This window comes from Arachis ipaensis, chromosome B3, assembly GCF_059453495.1.
Source record: "Arachis ipaensis isolate K30076 ecotype BB chromosome B3, ASM5945349v1, whole genome shotgun sequence".
NCBI lineage: Eukaryota > Viridiplantae > Streptophyta > Magnoliopsida > Fabales > Fabaceae > Arachis > Arachis ipaensis.
The window spans coordinates 182,447-203,191 of NC_142438.1; the positions used below are offsets into that span (position 1 = coordinate 182,447).

The following is a 20,745-nucleotide window of genomic DNA, read 5'->3' on the forward strand; positions in this document are numbered from 1 at the left end:
GGAGGTTGACCATTTCCAAGAAAAACAAATAAAGAACCTGACCCCTCTATTATTATAATATATAAGAAGAGAAGAAACACCCGCAAGGGAGACAGTACAGCAAAAGTGATGTTCGGAGAAACAGATCCGATGGACAAAGATAAAGAGATGGAGACGGTGGCCACTGCTAAAGTCCGACGCATGGACTCTTTCATCAACTTGGAAGCTGGACGTGTTACCATGAGTGAAACACATGGCTCTAAGGTATATCATTGTTATATAGTGTAGTGTAGTTTTTTCTTACAATAAATAAATAAACAATATGACATTATTAGGTTAGCTGGAAGACAACGTTAAGTTTGGCATTTCAAAGCGTAGGGATTGTTTATGGTGATATCGGCACATCTCCGCTTTATGTGTATTCGAGCATTTTTACCAGTGGAATAAAAAACAACGATGATATTCTTGGCGTCTTATCCCTCATCATCTATACCATTCTGCTGGCGAACGACAACGGCAATGGTAACTTCTCAACATCACATCTAAATATCTAATTCAATCCATTTCTATCTTTTGTTTTTGATGTCTCGCGTTATACATTTATTATTAACTCTTAACCTTGTTACTTTTGTTACTTGGATAATGGAGGACAAAGATCTCTTCTTGATTTTACTAAATTTTTTAATTAATTTACTTAATTTGTTATATGAAACTCCTTGGTATTGCAATAATCATTTTAAGCGTGGCAAGTAATACTCTAAAATCATTATCTATGAAATGTAGTTAAAATATTTTTATTTTACTTCATCATCTTATTCTCATGCGTTTGACGGGTAAATACACTAAACACACTTGTTAGTTTTATGTTGATGATGCTGCACATCATCATATATAAGAAACTTGTGTTGTGTAGGTGGAGCATTTGCATTGTATTCGCTGATATGCAGACACGTAGACGTGAGTTTGATTCCAAATCAACAACCAGAAGACAGAAAACTTTCTAACTACAAGCTGGAACTACCGTCTAGTCAGCTCAAACAATCCCAAACACTGAAGCAGATGCTTGAGAACAGTCAGTTTGCTCGTTTTCTTCTTTTGCTTGCAACCATTCTGGGAACTTCCATGGTCATAGGAGACGGCTTTCTTACTCCCTCAATGTCAGGTGTGTATATAGATCCATATACTCTCTCTCTCTCTCTCTATATATATATAAACATGTTGTTCATTTTACATGCAGTCCTTTCTGCCGTAAGTGGGATCAGTAAATCACTCGGTCAAGGTACTTAAACCAATGACTTCATTTTCTTTTAATCTCAGTAGGTTTGGTTAAGTGTTACATAATAAAAAAATAATATATTTTTTTTTTTGCATGTAGTGTACATTTTTTTTTATATTTTTTATGATATAAGAATTTTTTATCTTTTTATTTTTTTATTAATTATTTTTAATACAAAAGATAAAAAATACAACAAAAAATATATAAAATATATTAATAAACATAACATTTATTTATTATTTTTTTGAACTAAGAGTGATTAAAATAATCACAATTAATATGTGTATATAGTCACCAAAAAAAAATTAATATGTGTATATATATAATTTTTATTTTTTTTTCTTTTTTTTTTAAACGCAGATGCTACTGTGGGAATCGCTATAGGAATCTTAATTATTTTATTTTCTTTGCAAAGATTCGGTACAGATAAAATGGGATTCTCATTTGTACCAATTATTTTAGTGTGGTTTTTACTCATAGCGGGAATTGGTATCTATAATTTGTTCAAATATGATATCAGAGTGTTGCGTGCTTTCAATCCAAAATATATAGTTGATTACTTCAAACGCAACGGTAAGCAAGGATGGCTATCACTTGGTGGAGTCTTTCTATGCATAACAGGTCGGCATATAGCATATTTGCCTAAAGCATTTTATTTTTATTATTAATTGGAAAATCAGTTTCGCTCCTAGTTTATTAATCTCCTTAATTAAGTTGTATTATTTTTTAATTCTAATTAGTACTCATATAATCATAGGATCTGAAGCCATGTTTGCAGACTTGGGTCACTTTAATGTACGAGCAATTCAAGTGAGTAAATAAATGTAAACTTGTGTTGTGCATATATTTTTTCTATCTAATATTAAACTTGCTTTTTTTTTTGCTTTCTGATTTGGCAGACTTTGCTAATATATTTACTTGGTCATACAGCAACGTTTATTATGTTATCTAATCACATTCTAATTTCTAAGAGTTATATAAGAAGTAAGCTTACCAAATTATTGTTGTTATTGACGCAGATCAGCTTCACTTTGATTACATGTCCTGCAATATTGTGTGCATATACTGGGCAAGCTGCATTTCTTCGAAAGTTTCCTGAAAAAGTGGGTAATACTTTCTATGAAAGTCTACCAAGTAAGTTGAGCAATCGTAGGAAATTCAGTTACTGTAGTTATTATGATTAATCAGTAAAGTCCAATGTAACAATACATGCAGATCCCATATACTGGCCAACATTTGTGGTGGCTGTTGGTGCTGCTATCATAGCAAGCCAAGCAATGATTTCAGGAGCATTTTCCATCATATCGCAGGCCCTGAGTCTAGGTTGTTTCCCACGAGTTAAGGTTGTGCATACTTCCACTAAGCACGAGGGTCAGGTGTATATTCCTGAGATCAACTACATGTTCATGATTGGAAGCATTATTATGTGTGTTGCCTTCAAAACCACAGAAAAGATAAGTCAAGCATACGGGATTGCAGTTATTGGGGATATGCTTATCACAACGTGGCTGGTTTCATTAATAATGGTAGTTATATGGAAGAAGAGCATATGGCAAGCTACTATCTTCTTATTGGTATTCGGCTGCATAGAGGCTATTTATTTCTCATCTCAGATAACAAAGTTCATGGAGGGAGGCTATATTCCAATTGTGTCTTCTTTGTTTTTGACGATGATCATGGGAATCTGGCATTACGTGCATAAAGAGAGGTACATGTTCGAGCTTAGAAATAAAGTTCGCAGTGAATACATAGGAGAATTGGCCATGGATAGGGACATAAGAAGAGTTCCCGGGGTAGGGCTGCTCTATTCTGAGCTTGTGCAGGGGATTCCTCCGATATTCCCCCATCTCATAGCCTGTATGTCATCCATCCATTCAGTCATTGTCTTTGTTTCCATCAAGGTCATCCCTATCAGCCGAGTTTCTTTAGAGGAGAGGTTTCTATTTTGCCATTTGGAGCCCAGAGAATACCGAATGTTCCGTTGCGTGGTTAGATGCGGTTATAAAGATAAACTCGAGGATGCTCTTGTATTTGAATCACAGTTAATACAAAATCTCAAAGCCTTCATTCACCTAGATGAACCTGAGGTCAACTTTATCGACATGGCAATGCAAAGAGGTGTGATGTATATGCTTGGCGAAGCAGAGGTGGTGGCTCTACCAAATTCATCGTTCCTCAATAAGATAGTTGTCAACTATGCTTATACTTTCTTAAGAAAGAACTTCCGCCAAGGAAACCAATTGATGGCCATCCCGCGTAAGAGACTTCTCAAGATTGGAATGACATATGAAATATAACTCATCATCAACGATCCTTTCATTTCTCCCTTACTCTTGCTCTATTACATTTCTACATGATCAAATTTATTTGTACTTAGTTTTTCTCATCTTTTATTCATTGTATTTTCATGTAACCAAATAAATACTTAAGTAAGTATCAAATAATAAGATCATCTCCAGTTGAAAACTCATCTCAATCCTTATTTATGGCTTATTTATCATAAGAAGTAACTTCATACCAACTTTTGCATCATAAATAATAAATAAAAACTCAAAACATTTCTCTCTTTTCTATTAGAAGGAACTAAGTTTAGTTGCTATTGTGGTCTCACTTAATTAATTAATTAAAATTAATGTAATTATTTATTTTTTATAAATATTATTAATATTGATAAATTAAAAAATAATTCACTATTATGAAAATAGTAATATTTAAAAAAATTAATTACTTAATAAATAACAATAATACATAATATATAATTTGAGTTTAAACTAATTTACAAAATTACTTAATATAAAGAAAAACATAATTAAACTCTATAGTTGACGACGCGCATTATGAAATTGCCATATGTTTTCAATCAAGTCCTCTTTCAATTCTCGATGCTGATGCCTATTTTGAAGTTGGACATTTTTTTGGAGAAATTGATGGTGTGGGGCAAAATTCTCTTCTCCCATATGAGGTTGTGATAAGCTATTTTTGACATTAGGATACTCTAGGTCTTGAGCAACATTTTCTGCATAAGTGTCTCTTTCATCCTCAATAATCATTTTATGCAATATAATATAAACTCTCATTATATTTGCAAGCTTCTTCTTTTCCCAAAAGTGCACTGGCGTACAAGTGCAAAGTGAAGAGTATATAAGATAAGAAACCCATTAACTTGACATCTTAAGATTTTAATTTAGATGTAATGTCTTCACATCTTATATTCTATTTTGCACTTGGATCCTCTCCGTTGGAGTCTTCTCATCTTATGTAGTTCAATTTTAGACATGTTTGATTTTCATAAAATTATTAACAAATTTTTTGGGTTTTACTTTATAAATAAATATAAAAATATTTTTATTTTTAGGAGATACCAATTTCCTAGAGAATAAAGTTGGGGCCTTGGGATGATCGGTCCATCCTACTCCTACTCGTTAAATTGAGCGACATAAAAATTGGTGGTTAGGGCAAGGATAATCTCCTTACCCTCCTCATCCAACTCCTTCCTCACAAAAAACAATGAAAAATCTTAAATATGATTAATAGTTTATTTATAATTATGTTAATGCTTATGTGTAAGAGTATATAAAATAAATGAATAACATTGTTTCTCATTAATTTAGTAAGTAAATTGTCCTTTATGAGTTTATTATTATACTTACAATATCAAACATACGAATTAATTTTTAAAAAAATTGGGTATATAAATTATGACATATCCATCAAAACCTATACTATATTAATAATAAGCACATGGTGAGTTCAAAGCATGCTAATTCTATATATGAGAATGAAAGAATCTAATATGTGAGAATAAACTTTAATTTAGTTCAGTGAAGAGAAGTTTATCATAGTGTGTATACATGTCTTTTATAATCATTGATCTCTAAATAGGTTGGTACTAGTATATTTAGAACAAGAATTTTGCATGTTATTGTTAGTTCTAATTCAGACCGATCCAACAGTAAACGAATTAAAAATCGCTGTTCAAAGATTATTACTCTGCATAAAAATGAGAATTTTATTTTTCCTCTTTTCTCTCACTTTTGTAGTTGTTCTCTATTTTGGAGAAAACATAGAGAAATGAAAAGTATATAAGATGAGAGACCCATTAACTTGACACCTTAAGGTTTTGAATTGGATGTGATGTTTTCTCATCTTAAGTTTCTGCACTTGGTTTTACCTCGAAATCTCTCCAGTGGTCCAGAGCTCTCCACGGTGGCCCAATAAATGGTATCAGTGCCGATAGTTAATTGGTATAATGGTTAAGAAGTATTTAAAATGCAAGATGAATACCCAAATATGGTAGACAACATATAAGATGGAGAGTTGATGTGCTCACTGTGGTGGCTCACATTTGAGGGAGAGATTGTTATGATTGCAAGTATGAAGAATGAATTAATCCCACATTGAAAAAAAAATAGAGAATTAAGAGTATATGAGATAAGGAGCCTATTTACTTGATACCTTAAGATTTTGAGTTAAATGTTGTGTCTTCTCATCTTATGTTCTTGCACTTAGTTTCTCTCCGTAGTCTGTCCGGTAGTCTAGAGTTCTCCACGGTGGCCCAACAGGTGATATCAGAACCGATGTTTAATCGGTTTGGTGGTGAAACATCAAAAGTCTTTCCGACAAGAGCGATCTGGATGGCATTTTTCATATTCGAAAAAATTGGGGAGGTGATGAACAATTTTATGTTCTTGGTTGTATCTTCTCATCTTATGTAGTTCAATTTTAGACATGCTTGATTTTTATAAAATTATTAAATAATTTTTTGGGCTTTATTTTTTAAATAAATATTAAAATATTCTTATTTTTAGCTGAACCATTCCTTAAAAAATAAGGTTGGGGCCATAGAGATGATCTGCCCATCTTACTCCTACTCGTTAAATTTAGTGACATGAAAATTGGTGGTTTGAACAAGGATAATCTCCTTACCCTCCTCATCCAACTCTTTCTTCACCCAAAAAAAATAAAAAACCTTAAATATGATTAATAATTTGTTTATAATTATGTCAATGCTTGTGTGTAAGAACATATCAAATAAATGGATAATATTATTTTTCATTTAATTTAGTAAGTAAATTACTCTTCATGAGTTTATTATTATACTTATAATATAAAAAATACGAATAAATTAAAAAAAGTTAGGTACATAAATTATGACCTATCCATATGTCAATATTTACACTATACTAATAATAAGCACATGGTGAGTTCAGAGCATGCTGATTCTATATAAGAGAATGAAAGAATCTAGTATGTGAGAATAAACTTTAAGTTTGTTCAGTGAAGAAAAGTTTATCATAGTGTGCATACATATCTTTAATTACCATTGATCTTTAAATACATTGGTACCAGTGTGATTAGAATAAGAATTTTCCATATGTTATTATTAGTTTTAATTCAGACCAATTAAACGGTAAACAAATTAGAAATCGCTGTTCAAAGATTGCTGCTCTACATAAAAATAAAAATTTTATTTTGCCTCTTTTATCTCATTTTTGTAGTTGTTCTCTCTTTTGGAGAAAACATAGAGAAATGAAAAATATATAAGATGAGAGACCCATTAACTTGACACCTTAAGGTTTTAAATTAGATGTGCTGTCTTCTCATCTTAATTCTTGTACTTGGTTTCTTTCAGAAATCTTTCTAGTAGTCCAGAGCTCTCCACCGTGGCCCAATAAGTGATATCAGAACCGATGGTTAATTGGTATAGTGGTTAAAGAGTATTTAAAATGAGGGATGAATACTCAAATATGGTAGATAACATATAAGAGAGGTAGTTGATGTGCTCAATGTGGTGACTCACATTTGAGGGAGAGATTGTTATGGTTGCAAGTGTGAGGAATGAATTAGTCCCACATTGAAAAAAACATGGAGAAGTGAAGAGTATATAAAATACGGAGCCTATAAATTAATATCTTAAGGTTTTGATTTAGATGTAGTGTTTTCTTATCTTATGTTATCAGAGCCAATGGTTAATCGATTTTGGTGATGCCTTCTCATCTTATGTAGTTCAATTTTAGACATGCTAATAGTTTGTTTATTATTATTATGTCAATGCTTATATATGTGTAAGAATATTTAAAACAAATGAATAATATTATTTCTCATTTAGTCAAGTAAATTGCTTTTAATGAGTTTATTATTATACTTATAACATCATACATACGAATAAATTTTAAAAAAAAAAGTTGGATATATGAATTATGACTAGTCTATCAAAATCTATACTATCTCTTTATATATAATAAGAGAGCACTTGAGAGTTATTTGCTTGACAAGTGGAGCACCAACCAATCTCTTTATGTGTAATAGGAGAGCACTTGACGGTTATTTGCTTGATAAGTAGAGCCGCCAATGAATAACAAGTGTTGTACTCCAATATTTGACAAGTGGTAGTTATAAAAGAAAGCTAAAAGAGAGTCACTTAAGCAAGAGTTTTATCAAGTTCAAATTCAAAACTATTTTGTTCTAGTTTTTATTCCAGTTGTAGATCACTTCCAAACTCATTCTTTCTCTTTTGTAATCTCATACATATATTTGTTTGTTAATCTTTGTAATATAAAAAAAAAAAACTAAGACAAAATTTAAAAATGAGAAGAGAGAACTAGAGACAGAATTTAAATTCTTAGTATAGAGGAGTAGGTGGTGTTTGCGGAGAAAGACTTTTTCTGACGATGTCGCAGAGAAGAGAAGGTTAAGGGAGAGAGAGAGAAAGATAGAACGGAGCAGAGAATAAGAAAACACAACGAAAGAAAAAGAAGAAGGTGGCAAAGAACTGACGTTTGTCACAGAACAATATCGCAACCGCTCTTTCGCCGCCACCAGTAGGGGCTATGAATGTGAATAACCAGTTCATTACAGTGTTGTTGTACGTTGGAGATTCAGATTCTGAAGTTGACGAAAGCACCACTACGATTTGTTCATCCAGGTCCGACAAGGGATTTCAGTTTAATCAGAAATGAGGTACTTAAAATCGCTCATGTTTTAATTTCCTTACTATTTTTTCTTTCTAATACAAAAAAAAAAAAAAATCGGTGACTCCCCATTTTATTTTTTTTTGGTTTATTGAAATTTTTGTTTGTGCTACAAAAATTTGCAACTTTTGTAGATATCTAAACCACTGCGTTCATTATGTGAATGTAAATTAAAATTTCAAAAAGCAATAATTTACTTATCCATTTTTATATACTTATTGATGAAAGTTATTCTATAAAATAGTTAGATAGAAAAATAAACCAAACAAATTGTTATGATTTTTATTGAACATTGCAATCCTTTTCCAAAAATCAATTGAGTATTCCAAAATTTATTTAGTGTTTTTATGCTTATAACATTTTTTTGACATATCTACAAAATTTTATATTTTAGCAAACAAGAAGAGAATAAGTAAAAGCTTTTTAAAATCATTGAACACATTAAAATCATATTCACCATAGAAAGGGATATTATTTTGTTGCTTTAAACCTAAGAATATGTATAAATTAATAAGTTTTTACCATTAACATATTTTTTTGTCATTGTTGCAATATATGTCCAGGCCCTTGGAATTTCAGACAGTTTGCAATTGGCAAAGGTGGTTGAAATGGATTATCATGACATATGTTGTTAAATATGAGTTGGACAAAATAAGTTGACTTTTAAAAGTGTGATTCACATCTTTCATTTCAGGAAAAGTATAATTTCATTGGCTTTTATATTTTTTTAAATCTATTTTTAATGTCATAGAGGTATTCTGCTTAGATGGAGGAAGACTACGAAAAAATATTATCAACAAGTATTATAAGTTTCAATTGAAGTTATTCAATTATAATATGATACAATTATACATGTTTTTTTTATTCATTTCATCATTTGTGCTGCATATAGAGCTCCCTAAATGTTACATTGTTGCAAATTTTTATGCATTTTTTTGTGGTGAATCATGAGACATTTATGTGGAACATGTATTTTTCTTTAAACAAAAATGCATTATACTAAATATTTGTCACCATATTTTTGTTTGTTATTGGGTTAGTGCAAGTTGTTGTTTTTTTTCATGTGAGATCAGAATTTATATCTTCTATTTGATACTAATTAATAGATATCTAGATGAAAGATCAATATATAGTTTACTACTTTATTTTCTTTGGGAAAATAAAAAATCAGAAAAAAATTATATATTTAAAATTTGGTCTCTAATTTTATTTTTTTTAAAAGATCAATTTGTAATTTACTTTACTATTTTACTTATTTTCCAAAATTTTGATTTGAACTTTATATACAATTGACTTGATATTTTTCTTAATTTGCAGTTGAAATATTTGTCTTTTTACTTTTTTTCTTTAAATATGCATAAATGTAATTTAATTTTTATGATAATTATAAATACAGAATAAAATTCAAAAACAGATAATTAGGCAAAATCCAGAAGCTACTCTTTATTGTGATGTAGGCCGTAAAACTATAAAAATAGATTACCATGGCATGTTGTTGGAATGTAAAATTATTTTTAGTTACTAGAGATGGAATGTTATATTAGCTTTTACATTTTAGAACGAAGCTGTAATATATATATATATATATATATATATATATATATATATATATATATATATATATATATATATATATATATATATATATATATATACATCATAAAAAGATTGGATTAGCATTACTCTCTTCATAAATCACATGAAAATGAATTACATGGAAACTTGATTGCATGTTCTTCAATTCATACAATATTAAATTGCGATAGCAAATTAATTAACACATAAGTTTAGTCTTATTTTCCTTTTTTTTTTTCTTTCATATATATAAAAGGTGTTTATAATTTAAAGTTCAAAGACTTTTTTGTGTTGTACTACTTCTCTTTAATTTAATAAGCGCAAAAGAAAATAAGGAAGGCAGATCTAGAAAGGATAAAGTTCAGTCCCTCGCTCTAATTTTTATTAGAAATCAACAAGAACTAATTAAGCTTGGACCACTCCGTTAATTAATTATTAATTAACGTTATTCGTTAAGGAGATATTAATTGTGCCAATAATAATTGTGGAAAAATACATACGAATTATATCTTATCCACCCCTAATCTCTATAATTAATGTATTAAGATAGGTGTTAATCCTAAGTTCCTAACTAATATTATCAGTTAATTAAGTTGGATTGGTTTAGTAGTTAGTTAGCTTACTAATCCGTTTAAGTAAGTGTCAGTAGTTCGAATCCTGCCTTGAGCTCAGTACTACGGCGGATTAGTCCTTGGTTTGTCGGATGGAGAAATACAATGAGAAACCAACAAAAATAAAAACTAATATTACCGGTTTGGGTTAAGTACTTTTTTCGTTCTTAAAGTTTGAGGTGAAAATAAAATTCGTCTCCGACTTTTTTTTTTGTTATTAAAATCATTCTCAACATTACAAAACGTTATAAAATCGTCTTTTTCTACTTTAATTTTATTTTTTTGACCGAATTACCCTTAACAATTAATAAAAATAATAAAAATAATATTAACAAAACAAAACAAAAACACCCCCCACCACTCCAGTATCCTACCCTCATCCCCGATCTCTCTTACCTATTCCTTCTCCATCCCGTACCTCCTACTATCTTCGAACTCCCCCCTTCCCAAACCCCAATTCTTCTTCTCTCCTTAAACAAAAACCAAATTCAGCAACAGCAACAGCCAAATTCAGCAACAACAAATTCATAATTTTCAGCCAATTCAACAACATCAACAACCACAAAATAAATTAACAGAAATTTTAGATTTAACAACAATTCAAAAATCATCAGCTGTAACTTCGGATTCAAAATCAGCAACAACAGAAATTTGTTATGTTCTTCAAAAAATAAAAAAAAATAAAAAAAAGAAGAATGAAAAGAGGAGGAAGGAAGTGACGGTGCGGAACCTACTGCTGCTGGCGCTGTCGCAGCTGTGGGTGATGGAGCTTGACGCTGACAAAAAGATCTTTCTCTGCATCCTGATCTTGATCTGGCCCACAGCCCGCGTGATCTTGCACGTGGTTGAAGAGGACGCCGTTGCAGGTGAAGATCCTAAAGGCCTCGCGGTAATTGACAGTGTACCAATGCGCCGCGCACTTGGATGCAACGTAAGGGGATCTTGGGTGAAACGGTGTGGTCTCATCCTGAGGGGGTGGTGCGGACCCGAACATCTTTGAGGATCCCGCCTGGTAATACCGAATGTGCAAGCGCCCGGTGGCGGAGATATGGGAACACACGACCTCCAGAAGGCAGAGGGCCTCGGTGGCAACGACGTCGGCGGTGTAGTCGGAGATCTCAAAGGAAACAGCGACATGGGACTGGATGGCGAGGCTGTAAACCTTGTCGAAGAAGATGGTGTCGAGCCATCGGCGGAGGGAGGAGACGCCGGAGAGGGGGGATTCGAAGAGAGTAGGAGGAAAGGAATGGGGAAGGAACTCAGGAAGAGAGATCGGAGATGAGGGTGGGGTACTGGGGTGTGGAGGTAGGGGTGGGGTGTTTTTGTTTTTGTTTTTGTTTTTTTAATATTATTTTTATTAATTGTTAAGGGTAATTTGGTCAAAACAATAAAATTGAAGTAGAAAAGAACGATTTTATAACGTTTTGTAACGTTGAGAATAATAACCAGAAAAAAGTCGGAGACGAATTTAATTTTCACCCCAAACCTTAAAGACAAAAAAAATACTTAATCCTTACTAGTTTTTATAAGATGTCTTTAGGTCAGTCCCTTTCGTATTTCAAATTAAAGTCGTATGCATATACACAACATATGCCCTGCCCTTACCAATTATTAACGTATCTTTACCTTTAATCTTCTTAGCTTGTTGTATTACATTAAAAAAAAAGGCATATATAAATTTATATGCACTGTTGCTAAGGTAAAAAGATATGATGTACATATCCTCAAGTCAATAATAATATAGGTTTTGTTAATTGTAAGATAGGTAACATGAATCATCCAATATCTTTTCTTGGTAGTGTTGGCTTGGCATCTTGTGTATGCATGCATGTTTTAGAAAATGTAGAAAAATTTGATGTGGAGATAGATAGATGGGTGAAAAGTGAGAAAGGCGGGAGAAAAATACATCATACGGCTTTGAAACCTCATTTATTTATATGTTATTGTAAATAATAATTTTGAAAAAAAGTAATGTGAATTATTATTACCATCTCCTTGATCTTATCTTGGTACCACTTTTAGCATGTATATTTCTTGAATAACAAGGTCATGAACTATAAATAAGCATATTGTTGGCGTCCTTGATTTTTATTTTATTTTATTTTTTAAATAATGTTTACTTTTTCTTATTAATACACAATTTGAATACATACACTACATGCATCAAAGTCAAACCCCGAGAATGTAGGGTAGCAAATTGTCGACCATAGATAGCTTTGACTTAGTGCGATCACTATAAATTAATAGAAGAGTCTCGAATGAATATTTCATACTATCTAGAATAATCATTCGAATACTAGGGATAATAAATATATTTTCAAAAGCTTAAATTAATTTTCGAGTTCACCAAGAATCGAATTCTTAACCTTTCGGATCTAAAACTCTAATACCATGTCATGATACCACTCATCCTAAAACATTTAGCTAATAAAAAACGTAACACTAATAATTATATCTCTAATACTCGCTAAATCTCCATTGTATATATTGTACAAATATTTTATTAGCTCCTCATACTTTCTCTTAATAGAATTGAACCCCCAAACATGCATAATAAACTAGTGTTATTTCAATCCAATGATCAAAATCTGCAAATGAAGATGAAATGACTAATCCAAGATAAAACCATATGCTCCGTCTACCCTATCAAATCAAAATTGCTTGACATTTGCCTAACTCCAAAAATATATTATCCGTTCCTTTTTTGGCGGGCTTTGGAACCAATGGAATTCTTCCACGTAAACGTCTCTTTCATTCTCTCATGTCGGAACTGGTGAAACAGGGTTCACTAGCTCTTCAATGAATGGTCAAACAAGTTATATTAATCAATTCGCATTTTAGCTTCAGCAATTCAATTGGAAATTAGAGATCTTCACTACTCTTTTAGTGTTTTTGAAAGCAAATTAAAGTTTTATTTCCAAAGTTTAAGTTTGATATGTTGAATTCAACATTAAAAAAAAGGAAAAAAAATGATTGGAAGATACTTTTATTTCTCACAACATCCTCCCACTCAATATATATTATTAAGAATTAGTCTCTAAATTTTATGTAAGAGTTTGTTATTAGACAATAGATTGTTATTAAAAAAAATTTATATTTTACTTTATATAAGTTAATCTCATTGCTGGTTTAAATAATTAAAAGAATAAGCCAATATTATTTATCGATTTAGGTCCTAATGAAAATAAAATCAATATTATTTTATTTTACTTAGACTTTCGAAATTTAATGAGAATCAATAATCAAATATATAAATAGAATTATAGAATTTTAGTTTTCGATATATCAAAATTATTTTATAACCCTTTTCCTATACTCCTATCTGATAGTTACTATATATTCAGTCTAAAATAAATATTTATTAAATTTTAGTTAAAAAATATCAAAAAATCATATATTAAAATTAAAAATTATTAAAAATATAATCATTAATATACATCTTTTTATCAGTTTAAATTAAAAAAAATGACATCATAACAAAATAAATCAAGATGACAATGGAGTCCAAATAAACAATCATAAGCAATAATTTAATATAAATGGTCCTAAAAGTAAAAAATAAAAAAAAATTATACAAAACAAAATTTAAATCTTTAATATTTAATTAAATAAACAAATGAATGGAGAGATCAATCCAAATTAGTTAGGAATGAAAGATACTAATATTCTGATTACATTACTAATGAAATTAGTATTAGTATACAAATAAAAGGGAGAAAGCAAGAAACGTTTACATGTAGGTTAATGCATAGATATCGTGGTGACTGGTGATTGTTGAATTAATATTGTGCACGCACGGCACCATGCTCGTGAGTCAAACATATCTATCTATATATTCCCTTTTCAGATTTGGGAATAGAGACATTATATAATATATATTAATTATTATCAAGTTATTATGTTAATTACCTACATAAATGAAACTCGTTTTATTTGGCTCGTGTTTTCAATCCTCTTTCAATAGGAATCTGTTTGCTATATATTTTTTGTTTCTCTTATTATTTCAAAAATCTATTTCTAACAATCAAACTCTTAAAATCTATTATTATCGATCACATAATTAATTAATAAAAGAATGAATCAAAACATATTCAAATTCATGTCAATAAAACAATGTTTATATAGCTCAACCTGAATAAAGAAATTTATGGCTTAAAACAAATTCTTAGAATTTGTTGGTTGACATTGGTTGACACTTTATATAATTTTGGATTTAAGAATACTAAGTCAGATATATATATATCATTGTTTGTTAGACATACTTCATCACATGTGTTATCTATCTATTGCCTATTGGTGTATATATATAGATGATATTATTGTTATAGAAATAATGCAAAGGAAATTGAAGTGGTGATATTTCAATTGGACAATATTTTTACATTGAAGGACCTTGGCAAATTTAATTATTTCTTAGGATCGGATTAGAAGCAACGTGCGTACGTCAAGGTGATATTATGATTTCTCAAGCCAAGTATACAAGGAATTTGCTTCAAAAGTCTAGAATGAATAATTCAAAGACCTACACCAACGATTCCAGATCCATTGTAGGCGTCTTTGTTAAATCTTAGAGAAGAGAACATAAAAAATGATACTGTATATATGTTGTTGTTATTTGATACAAAAGTTAAATTATATATATAGATCGATATTACCAACTAATCTCATAAAATATTTTATCTATTAATTACTAATTTTTAATTATTTATCATCATTATTTTAATATGTCAAGCAATACTACACAGTCAGTAAATATTATTATTTTTTGTTAACACTTGGCCAGCAATAATCTGTACCCATATTTATAGACTTTTAGACAAAAAAAACATATAATTTGCACATATATTTACCAAGAGTTTTACATACATGAATCAATACAGTTTGGGCCTAAGTTTTTTAGAATTTGCACACATGAATTTAATAAAATTTACTTGTTAAAAATAATTTAGTGTTTGTGTTGGCCAAATGATAGCCAAAAGTACTAAAAGTTGCTGATCCCCAAGAGTTTCTCTAATATGCCCCTCAAACTCAAGCGTCAGAACTTGAATTTGAATGACAAACAACATAATAAGATAGAATTGGAAGAGTGAAAAACTAAAAGAGAGAAGGCGGTTCGAAAAGCAGAGGAAGACGCGGACAGCGCGGTGACGCAGAGGAGGAAGGAAGACACGTGTGGTGTAAACCCCGGTTAAATTAGTAGATAATTAGTTAATAAATTATTTTTTAATAAGGAGGATTAGAAATGTGAATATTATATTAAATTAGGATAGAGCTCATCGAAACGAGAATTTTGACACCAATTTCGAAGAAAATGGTCCAAAATTAGACCGAACGGGCCGAACCGGTTGAACCGGACCCGAACCGGGCCGTCGGTCCAACCGGACCAACTCATTAAATGAGGCCGAACTCCTTTCTCTCCCTCATTTGGATGCAGCAGCGTGAAACACTTCCAGGGAGGGGAGAAAGCTTCCGAAACCTTACGGTAATCTTCCGATCCCCGTAACTTCTCTGTCCGAGCTCCGATCGCTGCACCGTTTGCGGCCACGCGTTCACCGCGTCGAGCTCTACATTTCTACCGGAACAATTTCATAGGTAACTTGTTTAATCACTCTTAGCTTCATCTTCCCCCAATTTTCGAATTTTAAGTGGGAATATTGAATTTCTTTGATTTCTGATGTTTTAGGATCCAATTAGCTTGAGAGAAACGTTCACTTTTGCTTATGTAAGCTTGGGTAAGGTGAGGATATGATAATTCTATTTTAATTTCATTAAATTTGAGCTTTGAGTATTAAATTGGGTATATATGTATTATGAATGTGTATTAGGTTGAAAATAAATAATTGGAGCTTGAAATTGTGAATACTGGAACTTGGAGGAAGCGGATTAGTTGAGTTTTGAGGGGCTGTTTTGGTTTTGAATAAATAGCTTTGGTCGTTACGTGGAAATCGGCTAAGGTATGGTTTAGGTTTCTTGCATTTAATATATAATGTTCTGTGAAAACTTAGGCTAGATGACCATTGGATAAGTTGGAATGCAGGTGTATGTTTAATGTTTAGTAATTTATCGATGAATATATTTGGTTGAAGTTTATTGGATAATTAGTTTTTAATTTTGGATGGTGAATGTTGTTATGTTAATTTGGAGAGAATTATGGTTGAATGTTATGTTGAATTGAAAAGAATACAGGTTTGGACCCGAACAGGGTGGCAAAGTCCGAGTTTTAGAGGAGATGCTGCCGAAATTTTATAAAAATTAGAGATTTTGTTTATATGATTATTTAAAAAGATTTAGATTTAAAGGTTATATGGTTTGATTTTGAGTTATTAAGAAAATGAGCATGTTTTAAGTTTAGTTCATTTGGAAAAGAAAGAATTATGTTTTGAATTGGAACTATTGATGGACGGAATGGGAGGTGTGATAATGAAGGATAATGATTGAATATGATTGACATATAATGATGAATGAGATGTGATTGAGAATGATGTGGATGTTGATGAATTTTAATTGAATTATTTATATGGCTTATGAATTTGAATAATCTGAGATACGAGATTCCCTGGATTAAGTGCCGTGGCTTGCCACCACGTGTACCAGGTTGAAAACTCGATACTCTGTTGACCCTACGACGTAAGTGTGACCGGGCACTATATAAATTCCCGGGAATGTTACCCCCATTGAGCAATATTGATTATTTGAGAAAAATCTATGCATAGACTCTTGGGGATGCACGTCGGGGGACAGTCTAAGGACAATTCAGACTTGTCGGGTTGGCTGGATAACCGACAGATGAGCCTCATCAGCCATAGGACAGGCATGCATCATATGCATATTACTTGAATTACTTGCTTGTGCTCTAATTGGGTGTGCCTATCTGTATTTGCCATGCTAAATGTGTATTTGTTACCTGCAGTAGTTGTAACTTTCTTGTGTTTGTCTTTATCTGTTTATTTGTCTGTGAAAATGCATGATGGAATTGGAGGTATGGAGGAATGGCAGTATAGGACTTAGATTTAAGGTTAAGTTAAGTTAGGATTAAATATTTCTAGGAAACCACCTTTTATGGCTTCTGTTTAATACTTTAAGCTCTACAATCTGAGTGTCGGCGTTCTAGGATTGCCTCTGGCATTCCCAGGACCTTATATATTATGTGTGTGGCACCTTTACCATACTGAGAACCTCCGGTTCTCATTCCATACTATGTTGTTATTTTTCAGATGCAGGTCGAGAGGCATCTCGTTAGGCGTTTGGACTCTTGAAGCGGAGTGGTTACTGGGATATTTTGTTATGCTATGATGTATATATATGTACTTAGTTTTCTCTCCGCATGACTTATTCTTTTTGATCCTCTTAGAGGTTTATGGAGAGGCAGGATTGTGTATATGTACTTTTGGGTTTTGGATATGTATGTATATATATGTGTAAATATTCTCCGGCCAGTCTTGACTTCGCAGGCTGAGTTAGGAGCTTGATATTTTGTATCTTTGGCACTCTATTCCCACTTCTGTTAGCTTATGTTTGATAGTTATGGTTTTCTTAGCACGTAAGTTAACTCGTTCCTTGAGCGTTGCGCCTTTATTGTGCGATTTTTATTTCCCCCTTTTCTTCAAGGCTCCTAGCATATTATAACTCTTTTGCTATTATATGTACTTATTTTATTTTAGAGGTCGTAATACCACATCACCTCTGTTTTACGACTTAAGCGTAAAGCTTTGTGTGGTAGGGTGTTACATTAATGGTATCAGAGCAGTTCGTTCCTATAGAGCCTGAAAGACGGACTGATTGTGCTTCTGTGCATTCTCTGTATATGTGTTTATGTGCTATTAGGATATCTGATTGATATATATGGCATAAACGTTTGTGAGCATGCATTTGGAACTTAAAGCATTAGACCTGCGATATTGAGACTGATCAACTTAATATCACTTGTTTGGTGTGTATAGGGACCAGATGTCGACTCGCGGACGCGGTCGCGGGCGAGGTAGAGGTAGGACAGGCACCGTTACTCCTGTACCCACAGGGACTGATCCAGTAGACTTTATGGCTGCCTTGGGAAATATGGCTGCAGCTATGCAGGCAACAGCTGAGGCACTGGGTAACCAGATAAATCAGGGTAATCATGGGAATAATAATGATGAGGACAGTCCTATGACACTTGCTACATTTCTGAAAGTTCGCCCTCCGACTTTTAGGGGAACCTCAAATCCCACTGATGCAGATAATTGGATTCAGGCTATGGAAAGGGCATTACAGGCACAACAGGTTCCTGAAGAGCAATGGGTTGAATTTGGAACTTATCAGTTGCAAGGTGAAGCTCAGTATTGGTGGCAGGGAACACGACGTATCCTGCAGCCTGATGGTGCTGCGATTCCTTGGGAGGTTTTCCGGACAGAGTTCTATAAGAAATATTTTCCTAATTTAGCCAGAAATGCCAAGGAACTTGAATTAATGCAGTTAAAGCAGGGACAGATGACTATTGCTGAGTATACTAGCAAATTTGAGGAGTTATGTCGCTTTTCTCGTATTTGTCAAGGTGCGCCTGAAGATTTTGCTGAATGGAAGTGTATTAAATATGAGGGAGGTCTTCGGAGCGATATTCTGAGCTTCGTTGCCCCAATGGAGATCAGGGTATTTTCTGAATTGGTGAATAAGAGTAGGGTGGCTGAGGATTGTGTGAGGAAGGCGGCAGCAGAGAAAGGGAGTTTGAGGATGCCTTTTCAGAGGCCTTCAGGGAGGAACTTTGCTCCGAGAGGTAGGAATTTCAAACGTGGAGGTTTTGTTTCGCAGCAGACTCAGGGTTAAGGTAATTACAGAAGGCCGAATACCAATGCTAGTCAAGGAAAAAGGTTTGGGAAGCAGCCACAGCAAGATCTGAATTGTCAGAAGTGCGGAAAGTATCATCCTGGAGTTCCGTGCAGACTAGGACTTGGAGTGTGCTATTCCTGTGGACAGCCCGGGCATATAGCCAGTAATTGCCCTGAGAAGAAGAAGTATGAGACTGGTAGGGTGCAGCAGCCGGGGAGAGTATACACCACTTCTACCATTGGTGCTGAGGGATCTGAGACACTGATTAGAGGTAATTGTGAAATGGCTGGTAAAATCTTAAATGCTTTATTTGATTCAGGAGCAAGTCATTCATTTATTGCATTTGAAAAGGCCCATGAATTAGGATTGAGAATGGTGGTTCTAGGTTATGATTTGAAAGTATATAATGCTACTCATGAAGCTATGGTGACTAGGATAGAATGTCCACAAGTTCCTTTTCGAGTGCAACATCGTGAATTTGTGCATGATTTGATTTGTTTGCCTATGACTGGTCTTGATCTCATTTTGGGATTGGATTGGTTATCCAAGAATCATGTTTTACTTGATTGTTCTGAAAAGTCAGTACAGTTTATGCCGGAAGGGTCAGAAGCACCGGTTGTGGTGAATAGTTACTATTTGAATTCTATGATAGTAAACTGTTCTGGAACCGAATGTCAGGGTACTATGTTATTAACTGCGGGAGTATCAGGTGATGATCAGAGTTTAGAGCAGATTCCCGTTGTATGTGAATTTTCAGATGTGTTTCCGGATGATATTAATGAATTTCCACCTAACCGGGAAGTGGAATTCGCAATTGAGTTGGTGCCTGGAGCCGGTCCGATTTCAATTACTCCTTATAGGATGTCGCCTTTAGAAATGGCTGAACTGAAAGCTCAGCTGGAAGATCTGTTGGGTAAGCATTTTATCTGACCAAGTGTTTCTCCGTGGGGAGCGCCAGTGTTACTGGTAAAGAAGAAGGATGGGAGTATGCGGCTGTGTGTCGATTATCGGCAATTGAATAAGATCACTGTGAAGAATAAATATCCGTTGCCTAGAATCGATGATCTAATGGATCAGCTACAGGATGCCAGTGTGTTTTCTAAGATTGGCCTGCGATCCGGATATCATCAGATAAGGGTTAGAGACGAGGATATTCCGAAAACTGCTTTCAGAACCCGTTATGGTCATTATGAGTATACAGTGATGTCTTTCGGGTTAACTAATGCCCCGGCAGTATTTATGGATTATATGAACAGAATTTTTCGACCGTATCTGGACAAGTTTGTTATTGTCTTCATTGATGACATTCTTGTTTATTCTAAGACTGAAGAGGAACATGCTGATCACTTGCGGATTGTGCTTCAAATTCTGAGAGATAGGAAGTTATATGCTAAGTTATCTAAATGTGAGTTCTGGAAGAGTGAAGTGAAGTTTCTTGGCCACGTGGTGAGTAAGCAGGGGATAGCTGTGGATCCTGCTAAGGTGGAAGCAGTGATGAATTGGGAGCGACCAACTTCAGTGACAGAAATCA

General features: G+C 33.0%; 1 protein-coding gene, 1 long non-coding RNA gene and 1 pseudogene across 2 annotated transcripts; all 3 read left to right on the forward strand.

The window, feature by feature from the left end:
* Window positions 1–108: 108 nt before the first annotated feature.
* LOC107632445 (potassium transporter 5-like) lies at window positions 109–3,552 on the forward strand. Its single transcript, XM_016336125.3, has 8 exons — window positions 109–243; window positions 315–501; window positions 893–1,141; window positions 1,217–1,258; window positions 1,616–1,876; window positions 2,013–2,065; window positions 2,275–2,389; window positions 2,471–3,552. The coding sequence occupies exons 1-8, from the start codon at window positions 109–111 to the stop codon at window positions 3,550–3,552; spliced, it is 2,124 nt and encodes a 707-aa protein (XP_016191611.2).
* A 12,299-nt stretch (window positions 3,553–15,851) lies between these two features.
* Window positions 15,852–18,014, forward strand: LOC148569616 (uncharacterized). Its single transcript, XR_015907630.1, has 4 exons — window positions 15,852–16,004; window positions 16,096–16,149; window positions 16,238–16,366; window positions 17,627–18,014. It is a non-coding gene; the product is annotated as an uncharacterized LOC148569616 (long non-coding RNA).
* A 117-nt stretch (window positions 18,015–18,131) lies between these two features.
* On the forward strand, window positions 18,132–20,542 carry LOC148569617 (uncharacterized; annotated as a pseudogene).
* The last annotated feature ends 203 nt before the right edge of the window (window positions 20,543–20,745 follow it).